The sequence below is a fragment of the Mesoplodon mirus genome (assembly GCF_964341445.2).
Source record: "Mesoplodon mirus genome assembly, chromosome: 6".
NCBI classification, from domain to species: Eukaryota; Metazoa; Chordata; class Mammalia; order Artiodactyla; family Ziphiidae; genus Mesoplodon; species Mesoplodon mirus.
The window spans coordinates 29,869,483-29,886,445 of NC_138982.1; the positions used below are offsets into that span (position 1 = coordinate 29,869,483).

The 16,963-nt window shown below is 43.4% G+C and overlaps 1 protein-coding gene across 2 annotated transcripts in view; it reads left to right on the plus strand.

Moving 5' to 3' along the window:
* The window catches only part of RFTN1 (raftlin, lipid raft linker 1), a 199,975-nt gene that overhangs the window by 78,492 nt on the left and 104,520 nt on the right, over positions 1-16,963 (plus strand). For both annotated transcript variants that reach the window (XM_082625135.1, XM_082625136.1), the window contains one exon: positions 2,049-2,235. In XM_082625135.1, coding sequence (XP_082481261.1) covers positions 2,049-2,235 — 187 coding nt within the window. The remainder of the gene's footprint in view (positions 1-2,048; positions 2,236-16,963) is intronic.

Here is a 16,963-nt window from a genome sequence, read left to right on the forward strand (position 1 = left end):
TTAAAAAATGGTTAAAAAGAAAAAAAATCCATTCCCTCTCAGTTCAGCTGTAATTTGAACATGATCCGATAAAAGTATCAACAAGATTTTTTTTTTTGAGGGACAATTTGATGACCTGATTTTAAAGACGATTTGGAAAAACAAATAATTGAGAAGAAACAGGAAGATTCAGAAAATAAACAGGAAAACAGGAAGATTCAGGAAATAGCCTGACCAGATTTTAAAACATAATATGAAACTAAAATTGTTAGAATAGATTAATAGATCACAGTCATAGACTTAAATATACTTAAGAATATAATATATGATAAAGGTGACATCTCAAATCAATGTGGAAAAATGGATAAACTGGGGGGGGTGGGAAAGGTTGAATTCATATTGCATAAATTCCAAATGGAGCAAAGATTTACATGCAAAAACTGAAATATCACTACAGGAAATCACAAGAGAATTGTTTTATATTCCAGGTCTCTCTGCTATGACATAAAACTCAGAAGCCATTGAAGGCAAGATTGATAAATTCAGCTTTATTTAAAAAAATCTTCATGGCAAAACCCGTGTCATGCAAAGTCAAAAGACAATAATTTGGGAAAGATATTTGCAACTGTTATTACAAATAAGAAATGAATTTCCTAATATATAAAGAGCTCCTACAAATCAATAGAGAAAAGACCAATAACCCAGTAGAAAACTAGGCAAAGATTTTGAACAGTTAACAGAAAAGGCAACATAAATAGCATTTAAACATGAGATGTTTAATAAGAAAAAGTACAAATTACATAATGAGAAATATAAATTACCACCTCACAGGGATCATTTTTTTTTGCTGTGAGATTAGCCAGGGCGTGGGAAAAGAAATACCTTTGTACCTCACTGATAAAGGCAAGCCCTTACTGCACTGTGGAGGAGATTTGGCAGTCTCTAAAAAAATTACAATGCATTTATCTTGAGCCCAGCAATTCCACACCTAGGAATTAACTTTTTTAGGTATGCCGTACATGAATGCATGTGAAATCATGTAGGAGTGATGTTTTTCATTGCAGTATTACTTATGAAAGCAAAAGTTTGAATAGTCTGTGGTACCTCACACAATGGAACACTTGTGCAGCTGTAAAAAGAATGAGGAAGAGCTCTGTGTACTGCCATGGAATGATCTCCAAGAAAAGGATACTGTTAGTTGATAAAAATGGATAAAAAGCTGGGTTGTAACATTATCCTACCATTTGTGTAAAAAAAGTGAGATAGATATATAAACCTATTTGTGTACAGATTCAGCGATTATTAACATATATACAAAAGAAAGTGGATAATACTGGTTGCCTCTAGGGAAAGAGCCTGAGGGGCGGGGGATTGAGCTGGAAGCCTTGTCACTTGAATCTGTTGACTTCTGAAATCTTGTCTGCCCTTCTCAAAAAGGTTTTTTTAAACCCCAATTTTAAAATAATTCAATTGGGGGAAAACACTTATTTGTTTTGTTTTGCATAGTTCTAATGTTGAGTTAATTTGAGTGTCCTTTTATGTATTGATTACCCTTTTATGCTTTTCAGGAAATTGCCTGTTTGTATGTTTTGCCCATTTTTCTTGTTTTTGTTCTTGTTTCTGTTTTTTGCCTGTTAAAGAAATTACCCTTTTGTCTTAAGTGGCACGGAAATGTTGTTCCAGTCTGTCTTTGGACTTTGTTATGCTGCTGCTTTTTGCCACCCGGCAATTTTACGTTTGTGTGCAGTTGTCATCGTCTTGTGATCCTCCTCCTTCTTCATTTCTTTCTTTTTTATTTTCTGAGGGGGTGGAAGTGACTTTTCCAGTGTGATCTCTGAGAAACTGGCTCTAATTTTAAGCCATCCGGTCACCAGTACTTATGGATGAGTTGGAAGTTAACCAGCAGTTTTGTAGGTTCCCTTGAAGACAGTAGTTAAGATGGGAACAGACTCACGTGACTGAGAGGCGACCTGGAGATTTTCTGCTGAGCTGAGGGGAGAGGGATGTGGATGCGTGGGGTGGCCGGTCTGGGTGGGTCTCTGATGAGCCTCCCCTCTCTCCACTCCCAGCCGAGCTCCCACGGGCCTCGGCCGTGAGGCTGGCCTCCCTTCGTGACCTGCCCGCCCAGCTGCTGGAGCCGTACCAGCAGGGCTTCTCGCTGGTGGCCCTGCACCCCTTCGTGCAGCCAACCCATGAGCGGGAGAAGACGCCCCTCGAGCACATCTTCAGGGCCATCCTGATCAAGAAAGCCAACAGGTAAGGCCTCTGAGGGTGGGCGGTTAGCTTAGCATCATGAGGTGCCTAATGTGTGTTGAATGAAGAAGGGAGGGGAAAGGAATAGGGTTTGCGGGTGTGTGTGTGTAGAGTTTGCATCTGTTCCCAGGACTGCCCTCTGACAGGTAAGGCCAAACATTAGACAACTAAAGAGTTTCATAGCGTCTTGCAACTGTCCACACCAGACGGCATAAGTAGAGAATCCACGTTACATCCTTTCCTCCTTTAATTTACTGGATTACACTCAGCTAGAAAACTGTCTCCTTGAGGAGCTGTACTCCCAGAAGAGAGCGGCTAGTGAAAGTATACTATTAATCTGCAAAGCATGGCTGGAAGACACACTCATTTTGGTTAGAGGCTGTATACAAACTTCATATCTTCCCCCAAACTCCAGAAATACTTGAATATTTTACACCCATCATACTTTCTGTCAATCACTTGGGAGGAAAAACAAAATTCACTTGAATCAAGTCCTGTAATTGATTTGGTCTTGATTTTGATTTTCAAGGCTTGGATGATGTTTTTCAATATGGCTTTCCCAAGAATGCTTACTCTTATATTTTTATTGGGTCTAATTAGGAAAAGAGAGGTAGAGATCGGTTTTTCAAAAAGAGCAATATTAATTTTAAATGCTTTTTAAAAAAATGATGAAGGGGCACAGAGGGATAAACTAGGACCTTGGTATTAACATATACATACTACTATATATCAGTATAAAGTGCATAACCAACAAGGACCTATTTACCGTATAGCACAGGGAACTAAATATTTTGTAATAACCCATAAGGGAAAAGAATCTGTAAGAGAATATATATATATATACGTATATATATATATACGTATATATATATATATGTATATAAATCTGAATCACTTTGCTGTATACCTGAAACTAATACAACATTGTAAATCAACTATACTCCAATAAAAATAAATGAATGAATAAATAAATAAATAAAAACAATGAAGGTGGGATAGAAAGCACATTATGTTTCTGCTGCTCTTGTAAAAATAAAAATTGAAAGCCTGTCAAAGGAAATCAGATCTGTCTTTTGGCCAGTTATCGTGGGAGAAATGACAACACGTGCTATATTTTAAAAAGAGAGTAGAACAACTGCCCGTCTTCCCGCTTGCTTTGCCCACTGAACAGACGTTTGTCTGGTGATCTCAGGAGAGACAGCTGTGGGGCGTGAGGCTGTGTGACGAAGACGGACCCCTCTCTCCTGGCCAGCAGAGTTCTTCACTTCCTCACGGCTGATCGAGCTCTGGGGCCCTCAGTCCATGTTAATTTACGTTAGAATTTGAAGTGAAAGGTGGCGTCCGCCTTTGCTGACGTCCAGAATTACCATGATTTTGGCAGAGTGAAACTTTTCTCAATGTCTGCCTTTTTTGCATATTGGTTTCTTTATGTTGAGTGGCAGTGGGTCAATATCTGGTCAATCACAAGAGGAAATTGTTCTGGGAGCCCTAGTGGTTTCAGGTCCCACTGACACATGGGACGTACATGATGACAATAGGTCTCATTTACTGAGCGCTCACTGTGTGCCAGGCTTTGTAAGTATCACAGCATCCTTATAATCAGCCTATGAGGTATGTACTGCTTTTATTTCCATTTTAAAGATGAGGAAGCTGAGGCCCAGACATGGAGTTAGTTATCAAGGTGGCAGGGATGGCAGCAAGCATCCTCCCCGGCAGGCTGACTCTTGTACCTGCAACTGAGCCCTGATGTGAAGCACCTGATGTCCTCCTGCACCCATGATTCTGTGGATGACCACTTTATGAAAAAAAGTGGGAGAGTGCATATTTGATTTTTAGATAAGGTGGTAATTTGTGTACTCTACCTTTCCTCCATTTTACCACTTAACAGTCTTCAAATAAATCAGAATTTCAGAAAAGAGACAAAATAAGACCAACTTACCATGTGCCTTCCTAGTTACCTAAGACGTATGTCGGGCCCCAGTGTTTCTGTTCCTTAGGCCATTCCATTGGCCTTGATGTGTGGAGGGGACAAAAGTCCCCTCTGGTCAGGACACAGGAGTATCAGTATAATTCCACTATAGGTGATGCTAGCACAGGACTTGCCATGAAGTCAGCAGATCATAAATGAACTTGATTCTCAATGCGAAGGTGCCTTTTTTCCCCTGCTGTGGAGCAGCACTTCTCAAACTTTGATGTGCCTTCTTTGAATCTCCTGGGGATATTGTTCAAATGCAGAGTCTGATTCAGAAGGTCTGGGGTGGGGCCTGGTACTGTACATTTCTAACACGTTCCCAGGTGATCCCGATGCTGGTGGTCCATGGACCACACTTAGAGTGGCAAGGGCATAAGGACCTGTCTACTTCTGTCTGGCTCAATGCCTGACACTCACCAACACCACTTGACTCCCAGAGAGAGTTTTGAGCACCAGGAAAGGGGAGAAAGCACATAGGGCACCTGATTGGAGGGCCTGTGTTCTGTGCTGCACTTGGGTCCTAGCAGGTGATGTAGTGTAAGGGGCACATCAGTAGATTTTTCTGGGCCTCCATTTTCTAGCTGGTACGATCTGGGATTTGTACTAAATGATTTGCAAGACCTGAGCCAACTCTATATTGTAGTCTGATTGGATGAAGAGGGCAAGAAAGCTTCTCTGCAGGAATAAGAAATAAACGATCCCATTTTAGGAATAGTTCATTACAAGCCAGCGGTGGAGCTGGGGTGTTCAGTAGGGGTTCATTCCTCCCACTGAGGACAGGCCCTGAGCTAATGAACTTACTTTCCAGAAGAGAAAATGGGTCAAGCTATTAAGAAGAAGGAGGGGGGCTTCCCTGGTGGCTCAGTGGTTGAGAGTCCATCTGCCGATGCAGGGGACACGGGTTTGTGCCCCGGTCTGGGAAGGTCCCACATGCCGCGGAGCGGCTGGGCCCGTGAGCCATGGCCGCTGAGCCTGCGCGCCTGGAGCCTGTGCTCTGCAACGGGAGAGGCCACAACAGTGAGAGACCCGCGTACCGCAAAAAAAAAAGATGACATTGTCCTTGAGTTTGAGTTCACTCTATCCAGAGTGTCTGGACCACCTGTCTGGATGACTTTAATGAACATTCCAGCTCCTTAATAAGCAGATACAGAGCAAGAATTGCTTGGATAACTTGGTGCCAGATCTTTGAAACTGGCCCCCACCCTTTTAAAGGAAGTTGCAAAAGCTTGGTAATTTGCCAAGTATGGTAATGAGAATGGTAATTTGCCATTCTCGTGACAAAAATGACCAACAGAATTTCCCCCACTTCTGTTTAGTATTGCATTATACAATTTTAAAGTTCAGGCATTTTCTCCCCTAGCAAATGCAATAACTGTATGTTTTTGCATCATGAGGGAAAGACCCCATGCTATGAAAAATAAACAAACAAAACCCAGCAGAACGTTTTCTGTATCAGTAGGGAGTTGTATGTTTGTTTTTTTAAGTATTGATTTTAATTTAACGTTCATAAGGCAGCCTTTAGAAGCTCACTACCTGGTCTTTTAATTTATTTTTGGCTGCGTTGGATCTTCGTTGCCGCACGCAGGCTTTCTCTAGTTGCAGTGAGCGGGGACTACTCTTCGTTGTGGTGCACGGGCTTCCCATTGCGGTGGCTTCTCTTTGTTGCAGAGCACGGGCTCTACGCGCCCGGGCTTCAGGAGTTGTGGCTCGCGGGCTCTAGAGCGCAGGCTCAGTAGTTGTGGCGCACAGGCTTCGTTGCTCCACGGCATGTGGGATCTTCCTGGACCAGGGCTTGAACCCGTGTCCCCTGCATTGGCAGGTGAATTCTTAACCACTGCACCACCAGGGAAGTCCAGTAGGGAGTTTAAGTAGTAAAAAATGAAATAAAGGAAATCCTGTGTGATTAGTTTTTAATATGAGCAGTTGATGGTATTTTTCACCAAGTCTGCCAAAGTTCTGACAGCTATAGATGCTGGTAAATGAAATGATTAGCTCTCAAAGAGGAGGTAAATGCCTTGGTTAATATTGTCTAAGTAGACAATATTGAAAGAGCTGTACATAAACTTTTTAGATTACTATCAGTTTAAATCAAGTTCATTAGCAAGAATCATCATGGAATGACTACTTGAAACTTGGATATCAACCTTAATGTGTTTGAAAGGTGAACGTAAAGTTTGTAGCAAATAATTAGCCTTTGGGGTCTGCAGTAAGACCAGGAAAAAAACCCCCAGAACCATACAAGCTTGCATTCACTCACTCACTCACCGAGTCATTTGCAGACATTTAGCTTGTGCTCTTTGTAAAGTACCGTGCTAGGGACTCTTCTTGGTGGGAAGGGAGAGGGTGCAGGCGCAAGATTCAACTGCCCGTGGAACCTGCCTTCCAGGTACCTGCAGTTTACCTGAGAACATAAGACATCCCTCACGCCATGGGAGTTTGGAAAAAGGAGAAGTCACCTCCTGCTGGAAAGAAAAACTAGGGAAATGTTTCAGGAGGAAACATTTCTTTCGGGTAGGCGTAGGAGTAATATGTCTGAAGTGAGAAGAGTTTATTCAGGTCTCACAATGAAATGTTTTCTAGTGAATTTTGAGTAATTTGAGAGCGTCATGGACAGTCTAACTGTATCATCAGTTATTCCCAAAGCACAGTGCAGTAATGTTCCTCTGAGGCCTCTGCCATTTTGCTAAATTTCACTTCAATCCATGAAAAATTGCCTGATCCTTTCTTTTGAAAATTTTGATAACTGCCATTCCATTTTAAGATGGCAGGCCAAACCACACATCTGAGTCAGTTGTTCTTGATCCTAAGTGTGTTCAGTTGAGTCAGTCAGTGGCTTTGAAAACTGACTCAAGAATGAATAGCCGAATATGAGATATTTGGTAAGTAAAAGGGTGATTGTACTTCCTTCTCTCAGGTCTTTCTTGGGAGCACAGAGTGATTTGCACCAGACAATGTAGTTGCATTCACTCTGATTTCTGAGTGCATTTAAGTTGTGCTTCATTTTCTTCGGGCAGTTTTCCTTAGAACGAGTTGCCAAAGATCTTAAAACTTGATGGCTAAGAGAAGTCAGTTATTAAAATGTCACTCTGATGTTTCATGAGTGTGGGTTTAATTCTAGGTCGCTTTATGGTTGTAGACGTAAGTACAGAAATGCATTGTGCTGCTCCATTTTTCAGCTGTTACAAACTGTCGTTCACACACAGAGCTAGTTCAGGGTGTCATTGATGTGTTTTTTCATCACTAATGGGTTGAAGCCATTTGGGTCCAGGTCCCCTGGAATAATGCCTTATATGGTACAGGGAACCAGGACATCTGTGCCCTCTGTCGACATTCATCAGGTGCCTTTTGGCTTAGGGTCAGGGAGTGGGGCACCCAGAGGAGCTGCAGCTAATGCAGGGGGTGGGATTCTGAAACCCTGGTGGAGGGTGAAAAACGCATATAATCAAAGCTGCCCTTGAAAATCTCTTTAATTGCCCGTGAAATGTAATCCTGTAGCATCTCTCTACCCGATGATGCAGGCTTTCCTTCAGGACTAGATCAGATTGGTGTTTCCAGCAATGAGCCCCGTGGGGAATGAGTTGGTTTGGGTTTAGAGTGAGTGTTCATTAGAATCACACCTAGGGTGGTGAGATGCTTGCAGCCAGAGAGGTGTCTGTGGGAACTGAGATAGAGAGAAGAGGATCTCCCCCCTCCCCCAGCCCCGCCCGCCACTGCCTCACATCCATTCTGGAACACATCTGCCTGAGACTCGAATAGTTTTAAGTGGTAAACGTTTCCGCCCTTTCAGTTAGATTTTTCTAAGATAAATGAGCAAAGAGCTCCCAGCTCTCAGGAAACTTATCTGCTAGGAAGATGTAAAGTCTATATGCAAATTATGTGAATGCCCAGCTTCATCTATGGGTCTTGGTTTTTGTCTCTCACCTGGAATGTGTTAATGGGGGGCCTTCAGAAAAGGAGGCTCTGTGACTCCCATGTGCTCTGGGTCTGGACTGATGGGTAGATTTGAACAGGGGCACCAGGGGTGGGAAGGGCCTCCCAGGCAGGGGGACCGGCCCAGGGGAGCCTGGAGCCTGGAAAAGCAGACCACGGATGATGTGGGGTGACTGGAGCGTGAGGCCCAGAGGGAGACGGGGAGAAAAGGCATGAGAAGGGTGAGGGCCTGGATCACGAGGCCTCTGATGGCCGGGCTAAGGAGTTTGAAGTTTATCCTGAAGTCAGTGGGGAACCACTGCAATATTTTTGTTTCGTTTTAGAGGAACAACCACTGGAAGTGCTGAGTTTCCAAAAGCCTAAGAGGGGAAGAAAACGGAAGCTGAGAAAACATGGCGCCTGTCATGGTGGGAGGTGATGGGTAGCTAAAGGCGGTTGTAGTGAGAAGGTTAGGGTATGTGTCCCATAGGAGGAAATACTGGATTTAATGTTTAGCTAGCAAGGGACAGCATGGAGGAAGAGGGAGAATCGAAGTCTAAGTGAGCTTTTGACTCCGAGGGCCTGGGAGGGGTAACTGGAGGGGACAGGGGTGGGGAGGGGAGGGGATGTGTCTGGGTGGGGTTCTCCCAGGCGCAGACCCCAGAGGAGGCTTCACATGCAAGTGATTATTAAGGAAGTGCTCCCAGGAGGAATCAGGAGCGGGGACGTGGGGCAGGGAAGGGGAGGTAGCCAGCAAGGGTGGCTGGTCCTCTGGGGAGCAGCGAGCCCACCCTGAGGCTGGGGATCTGGTTCTCACACTCCTGCATCCAGGAGCTGTTGCCCGTGAGCTTCCCCGCACACTTCCAGGTCTGGGGCACATCCAGGTGAAGCAGCTCCAATAGCCAAAGATGACTGCAAATCACGCAGAAGCTGTGGGGACACACAGAACCGGGAGGGGGGATGGGAGGAACCTGGGTGGAAAATGGAAAGCATCCACCACAGGAGGAGATGAATGGCATCAGTTTGGTCGCATCGTGTTTTGGCTGTTGCTGGTGGCACATGCCCCTGGGAGTTGTCCCCCGGGGAGCCGGGAGCCAGGAGAGAAGGCCGAGCTGGGGGAGGCTATGGAAAGCCATGGGAGGCCGGGGTGAGTCCATGAGGACCAGCACACTTCTGTGTTGCTGACCGAGCCCCAGCTGCTGTGGTCCTCATTTTCTGTACCAGATGCTTCCAGTGATCCTTAGGAGAGATGCAGTGGCTTGCTGAGAGCTGTGCTGAGTTGCTGTCTTCCAAACGCGCCATATGCTTGGAGCCTGAGAAGTTTTTCCTCTCCGACTGCACCAGCAAGCTGTTCTCACAAGTACTTACTTACGAGCAGCACAGAGGCTTAACTGAGTCAACTCTGGCTGATCAGTGTCAAGGGATGCAGAGACAGACAATTCTGTTGGCTTTTTGCTGTGTTATTTCTAGGAAAGCAAATCTCAGAGTGTTCAGCTTTCCCCTTGTTTCCCTTCTTAGGGTAGGATTCTGAAATCTTGACGACTCTGCCTTTGTCCCAAGACAGGGGCTTACAACGCAGATGCCTACAGGGGCCAGGCTCCTTGAGTGAGGACTCTCGGGTATTGGAGAGCCCATGCCTACCTATCTCTGCTCCGTTGTTGCCAAGTGTTGCCAGATCTTGTACTTTTTTTAAGAAAAGCCAGAAATCTGGATTTTTATGTGAAAACTTCTCTTTTTTAACCGTTGCCTCACTTTTTCAAAATAACATTGTGTATCCCTGACCCACCCCACTGGCTGTCATCTTGTAACCTTTAAGATTTCTGTGTGGTGCTTGCTTCGGGGAGTTCATCACCTACCCTTTGAGCTGCCTGTTCTCCTTTCACACACAGCAATCATCAGACTTCTGACTCTCTTGTTACTGTTTTTCGTATGTCTGCCCACCTCCCCTCCCCCTTGCTAAATCTTCTTTCGTCTTTGGATTCCCGTTACTTACTTAGTGTGCCAGGTGCTGAGTAGGTGTGGATCAATAGAATTTTCCTGAATTGAGTGGAATAAAACTGTGCCGTGGAATTTTGCTACCATCTTCCACTAAACGACCATAAATCAATTGAAAGATGGATTTGTCTTTCGTTTACACATCTAACCAGTACCAAAAGTGCATCTTGTTAATGTAGCCACACAGCAGCATGGACCCCAAGTAATGGAACACACACACACACACACACACACACACACACACACACACACACACACACACAAGATCCTTTCATTGACTCAGCCATAAAAAGAAACGAAATTGAGCTATTTGTAATGAGGTGGATAGACCTAGAGTCTGTCGCACAGAGTGAAGTAAGTCAGAAAGAGAAAGACAAATACTGTATGCTAACACATATATATGGAATTTAAGAAAAAAACAAATGTCATGAAGAACCTAGGGGTAAAACAGGAATAAAGACACAGACCTACTTGAGAATGGACTTGAGGATTTGGGGAGGGGGAAGGGTAAGCTGTGACAAAGCGAGAGAGTGGCATAGACATATATACACTACCAAATGTAAAATAGATAGCTAGTGGGAAGCAGCCGAATAGCACAGGGAGATCAGCTCCGTGCTTTGTGACCGCCTGGAGGGGTGGGATAGGGAGGGTGGGAGGGAGGGAGATGCATGAGGGAAGGGATGTGGGAACATATGTATATGTATAACTGATTCACTTTGTTATAAAGCAGAAACTAATACACCATTGTGAAGCAATTATACTCCAATAAAGTTGTAAAAAAAAAAAATCCTTTCAATTGCCAAATAGCAGTGATTTGCCACAAGAGTAATGTACACTATTTTTCACTCTTTTTTTTTTTCTTTTTAAAAACCATCCAAAGGATGGCCTTCAAAGGAAGGGAAATCTTTGTGGACCTTAAGTGGAGTACAAATGCATTACCTTGCTGTATGGTCAGGCCAATAAAGATGGCTGTTCTCTCGCTCTTTGTACATCCCCTGCTTGATCAGTACCTGCTTCACCTATACCCTACTCACAGGAGTGACCTTCTTAAGTACTTGCCCCAGACCCCAGCTAGTGGTGGTTCTTATCAAGGGACAATAAGGGGATGCCCCTCTGCTGGTTTCCCTGGTAACTGATGAGGCAGCCTGATGTAATCCCCCTATAACTGGTAACCTCCCCTCTCGCTGGGCGTGAAGCCTGCCTTCAGGTTCTACCTGCCTTTGGCCACACAAGTTAGGGTGTCCCTCCAAGACCTTGCTTCAGACGTGTAAGCTCCCCCATCCATGAAACCACTGATGTCTCGGTTGGTGACTCAGGGCTCTTTCTTCGGTCTTAAGGTCTTAAAGCCGGGCAAGTGCAGGCCTTGAAGGCCTGCGGGATGCAGCCCACGATTGCCTTTTTTTTTTTTTTATAGCCCACAAGATAATATGAACCTTTTCTTTGGCATTTGAAAAGGGCAGAATTGGGAAAGTACAAAATTATATTGGAACTGAACAGAAAATTCTTTTAAAAATTATAGTCGAAAGTGTCCTCTTTAAGAGGGCTTGTGTCTCTTTATGTCTAATTTCTACCAATTACTTTGACTCTTGGGAGAATTATGGGGCTTCCAGAAAGAGGTTTCATAATTAAATGAAATACACAGGGGCTGGGGGCGCCTTCTGGGATGTGCCCTAGAAAACGCTCACGCGCGAGGCTGGGCTTCAGCCTGGGGCATCTGATTGTTGGAATCACACGTGAGGAGGAAAAGTAATGCTGGGCCTAGCGGTGATTGACACGTGTTCCTGTGGTGCAAAAACCACAGCAGCTGGTTTATTCCCAGAGGGCAGAAACTGAGGAAGGGGGACTCAAAGTTCTTTTCCTAAATCAGGCGGGGAATAAAGGTGTTTGTTTAGCGTGGAGGTTGTTGTTTGGGGTTCGGATTTGGGAAGGGCCCCGCTCTTTGCCCACGGTTGCCCCTAGCTGCTGGCGTGGGAGCATCCTTCATCAGCTTTCTCAAGCTTCCCGAGGTGTCGGGAGAACTTGATTAGCTCTCCAGGGCTGCCGCCCGCCCCCTGTGGAGCTGTCCAGCCTCACTGAAGATTACCTTAATGTATCCCTCCTATTTTCCCGTCTCACTCCTGAGTGACACTCTTTTCTGGCGTGTTGAAGTTTCAGGATTCACTGTTAATTATTGTGTTTGCACTTTCCAATCTAATATGCCGGTGTAAAGCCACATTCTCTTGGGGAGAGAGAGTTTTTTCCCATCCACACCCCTAAATGGCTTGCCTACCTATTCTTCTTCTGTCTCTCCAAGTGTTGGTCTTTATCCCAGTGGAGAGAACAGGAAAGCCGTGCGTGGTTCATGTGAGACCTCATTTCCCTCCCCTGTTTGATTGCTGTCCTCGATTGCCTGTGTCTCTCCCCACATTTTATACCTTATTTATTTTTTTGCCTCCTCTGAGAGAGAGAATTAACATGCTAGTGATTTCCAGTCTTTCTCAGAAGTCGTTTAGAATGGCAGAGAACGGCGAGCAGATATCCAAAATGCAGCAGCACAGACGCTACATTTCTTTGAAGTTTCCTGTTGATCTTAAAACCTGCGCGAATACTACGGTACCGTGACGTGTCTGTATTTGTTTTAAAATAAGGTAAAAGCCCTTTCCTCCCACACTGTACACACAATCTTTAAATTAAAATGGACTCTAGGAAGGTTTATTATGTGACATTGCAGGTGGGTTATAGGGACACTTACTGTTATGAGGGCCATGTGCACACAATATAGGTCATTTGCTTGCACACAGTTTTATTTGTGTTAGATTTTTGTACTTGCACGCCTATTCCATATTAGATTTAGGAACTCACATTGTCTTCCTGGCAAAGTCATTTTTGTCTTTACTCTTCTTTGTCAATCAGAGGTAACTTAGATTGTGTCTGTTTCTCAAGCTAAGAAAGATGCAGTGGGCATTACTACTGCTGGGGCCTGGAAAAGGCTAGTACTTATTCAATTTGGCGTTTTCAGCTATGAATGCAGCGGCAGGTGAGAAATAACTTCCAGATCCATATAAGTACATTGCTAGTGATTGCAGCATTCTTGAGATCTTGATGTAATCTCTGTGATCTATCTAGCTGTTTTCTATAATTTTTTAAATGGTTGAAAGATGGAACCATTTTACAAAGAGGTAAATGCTGTAATGTGATTTAGTGGAGTACATCATTTCATTTGCTTCCTATTCGGAGACCACGGGATGGAACTTAAAATGGCTACAAAGACTTTAAAAACCAAATTAGTAACTCCTATTCATACAACACCTGTTTCTGAGGGCCTGAGAGCACTTTTGCTTCATTCCTGTGTGTGTTAAGTGTTATAATTTTGTCTCACTATGTCCTCATGATGGTGGTTTTTTGCCGTTAATATTTGTTGAAACCATTATTATGCGTTCAGCTGAGGTTTTAGACTTCCTCTATTTTATAGCTAAAAGGTACTATTATCTTCTGTTATTCCTTGCTTCCATTTTATTTCCTAAAAAATTAGACTGAAGAAGTTACTAATGACTTCTCAGTACTGAAGTGTGGGGCACGTGAGTGGCAGGGTGTAGTGGGGATGGGACTTATGTTCCATCTTGAGGCTCATGGCTCAGAAATATACCATCTTTCAGCTCAGGGGCCTGGAGCTTATGGAAGGGTCCTCAGAGAATTCCCAGAATCCTCTGGACTTCGCAGTATCAAGGGTCCCCATAGCAAGGCTATGGGACCACAGGCCTGGTTACCCCCAAGCTGGTTTCAGGACATAGGGCTGCCACTGCAAACCAGCTGGAGCCCCCCAAATGGCTCCATTCAGCAGGCTAGCTGGGCCTTGTCAGTTTCTGCACTGAACAGTTGTATGCAAATGATGGTTCTAAGGCCATTAATGTACTATTTCCCTCTGTTCCCTAAAAGCAAAAGCAAAATGTCCTAGGTGTCTCTGTCTTCTAAGGTAGTGACCCTTGTAAGAGAACGAGGTGAGCACAATCTATGCTCTGGGGGGATTTATAACAACTTGAAATTTTCATCCTCGACTTCTATAGTTTAAGTCCCCAAAATTGCTCTGTCAGGCAACCTGGATCTTAACAAAAAGGGAACAAAAAGCCCATTTTTCTTGTGAAGAACATTTATATGTTTGCAGGCACTTCTTCTTTTAAAAAAAATTATTTTATTGAAGTATAGTTGATTTATAACATTTTATTAATTTCTGCTGTACAGCAAAGTGATTCAGTTATATACATAGATATACATTCTGTTTTTCATATTCTTTTCCATTATGGTTTATCCCAGGATATTGAATATATTTCCTTGTGCTATACAGTAGGACCTTGTTGTTTATCATTCTGTATTTAATAGTTTGCATCTGCTAACCCCAAACTCCCACTCCATCCCTCCCCCCCCTTGCAACCACAAGTCTGTTCTCTATGTCTGTGAGTCTGCTCTGTTTTGTAGATAAGTTCATTAGTGTCATATTGACATTTTAGACTCACAGGCACTTCTTAATATGTTTTACCATTTATGTTATTGGCCATAATAGCTACCATTTATTTATTGCTGTGGCCAGAGTCCCTGCTCTTTGCTTCATGGTGTGCCTTGTCTTTCCTCTTGAAAGCCAAGATGAAGAAAACGGTACTTTCTTCTGAGTCACCCTTCTGATGGTGTGGAGGAGCCAGGTTTCTCATCAGGATCTTTCTACTTCTAACACTGTTCCTCTTTAACTTTGTAATCATTAGGGTTAGGGTTTGGGTAGGATTTCTCAGCCTATGTAGTTTCTCAACTGTTGACATTTTGGGCCAGGGACCATCCCGTGAGTTGTAGGATATTTGGCAACATTCCTGACCTCTGCCCACTTGATGCCAATAGCAAACACCCCCCCCCCTTCCCGCCCTTGCAGTTATGGCAATCAGAAATGTTTCCAGATGTTATGAAATGCCCCTGAACAGGCAAAACTGCTGCCCCTAGTTGAGAACCACTGGATTAGCGTTAGGGTGTGAGGTAAGGGATCTAACTGTATTTTCTTCTGCCTTTGTCAACAGCATTTATTGTATTAACCTAACTTGGTGAATGAAATTCCACCTTTATCATAGGTTGGATTTCTGCATACATCCTAATTTATTCCTGATTCTTTATTGTTCCTTTGATCTATTGATTGATTTTTTGTGCTAATCCCATGCTATTTTGATTACAATAAATGACAATAAATTTGTAGTGTATATTAATATCTAGCCAAGCACTATTTTTTTCAGGATCTTGGCAACTTTGGCATATTGATTTTTCCATATATTGTCTATAGTCTAAAATTATTTTCTTCAGTTCCCAGTAAACCCTGTTGAAATTGTAATTTCATTTACATACTAATCTGAGAAGAATTTCTACCAGGTGTTTTTAAGACCATAGAGTTCAATATTATTGTTGGAAGTACATTTTTTATTCTAGAGCTTTGTGATTATTCTGAAAACTCTATGCACCGTCTAGACCAGTGGTTACCAAAGGTGGTAGACATACCTATGTTGAAAGAGAATTGAAGCTTCTGTGTATGTTTATTTATACTGAAAAATTAGGAGAGAAATTATGCATTACCAATATTTAGCTTTCAGGTTGAAGGTGGTGCCCTGGCTGGGTGTAGATGTCAGAGGGCCCTTGTCTGTGTGAAGCGGGGTGTGACGGGGGGGGATCCTGGAGGAGACTGAGGTCAGAGGAACATTTGCAGCTGAGAACCCAGGGAAGTGGATTTGTGGATTATTTTTTGTAGTTTTAACTAAGTTAGCCCTCGTGAAATATACACATGGCTTAAAAAATTCCTGTAAATTCATTGCAGATTGCAGAGAACATAGAATACCAGTAATGTAAATGTGAAATTCTCCTCCCTCGCCCCTCCCTTATCTTGTTCTTTGTCCTTGGAGCACCACGCCTCTCTCCCTCTCTATCTCTCTCTCTCTCTGTCTCTGTCACACACACACACACACACACACACACACACACACAGACACAACTGGCCATATCGATCCTTCTCTCACTGTGTGTAAGAGCTTTCTTGGTGACATAAAAAAATCGATGCCTACCTATTCCAGTCTGACAAAAGATGGCCAAAGAATTTTAGACTCATCAAGAAGACATTTTGCAATGTGGATTTACTTCCATGATTGTTAACAGTGAATCTCATTTCAAGTGTATATTGTGCCTTGGAATATTAATTACTAATAATAGGGACCTATTGCAACTACACTTTTTAAATATTGCTTATTTCATCTGTTTCTAATCTTCTAAATGTTTTGTTTTGTGTCCATTGTTTTCTAACATAGGTAAGATGTTGGTACAGTAGTACTCAGGAGACTTTTACTTGAGGGTTTTATGATCTAAAGCTTTGGAGACCACCCACTCACGAGGCTTCCAGGTCACACTGGTGGTTCCCGAAGCAGTTCCAGTCTTTACCTTGGTCTGTGCACCCTCAGCATCACCTGGCAGCCTCTTAGAAATGCAGATCCCAGGCCCCACCCACATCTGCAGACTCCGAATTTGCATTTTAACAGGATCCCAGGGGATCTATGTGCACATCAAAATTGGCCATCATCAAAAAATCTAGAAACAATAAATGATGGAGAGGGTGTGGAGAAAAGGGAACACTCTTGCACTGCTGGTGGGAATGTAAATTGGTACAGCCACTATGGAGAACAGTATGGAGGTTCCTTAAAAAACTACAAATAGAACTACCATATGACCCAGCAATCCCACTACTGGGCATATACCCTGAGAAAACCATAATTCAAAAAGAGTCATGTACCAAAATGTTCATTGCAGCCCTATTTACAATAGCCCGGAGATGGAAACAACCTAAGTGTCCATCATCGGATGAAT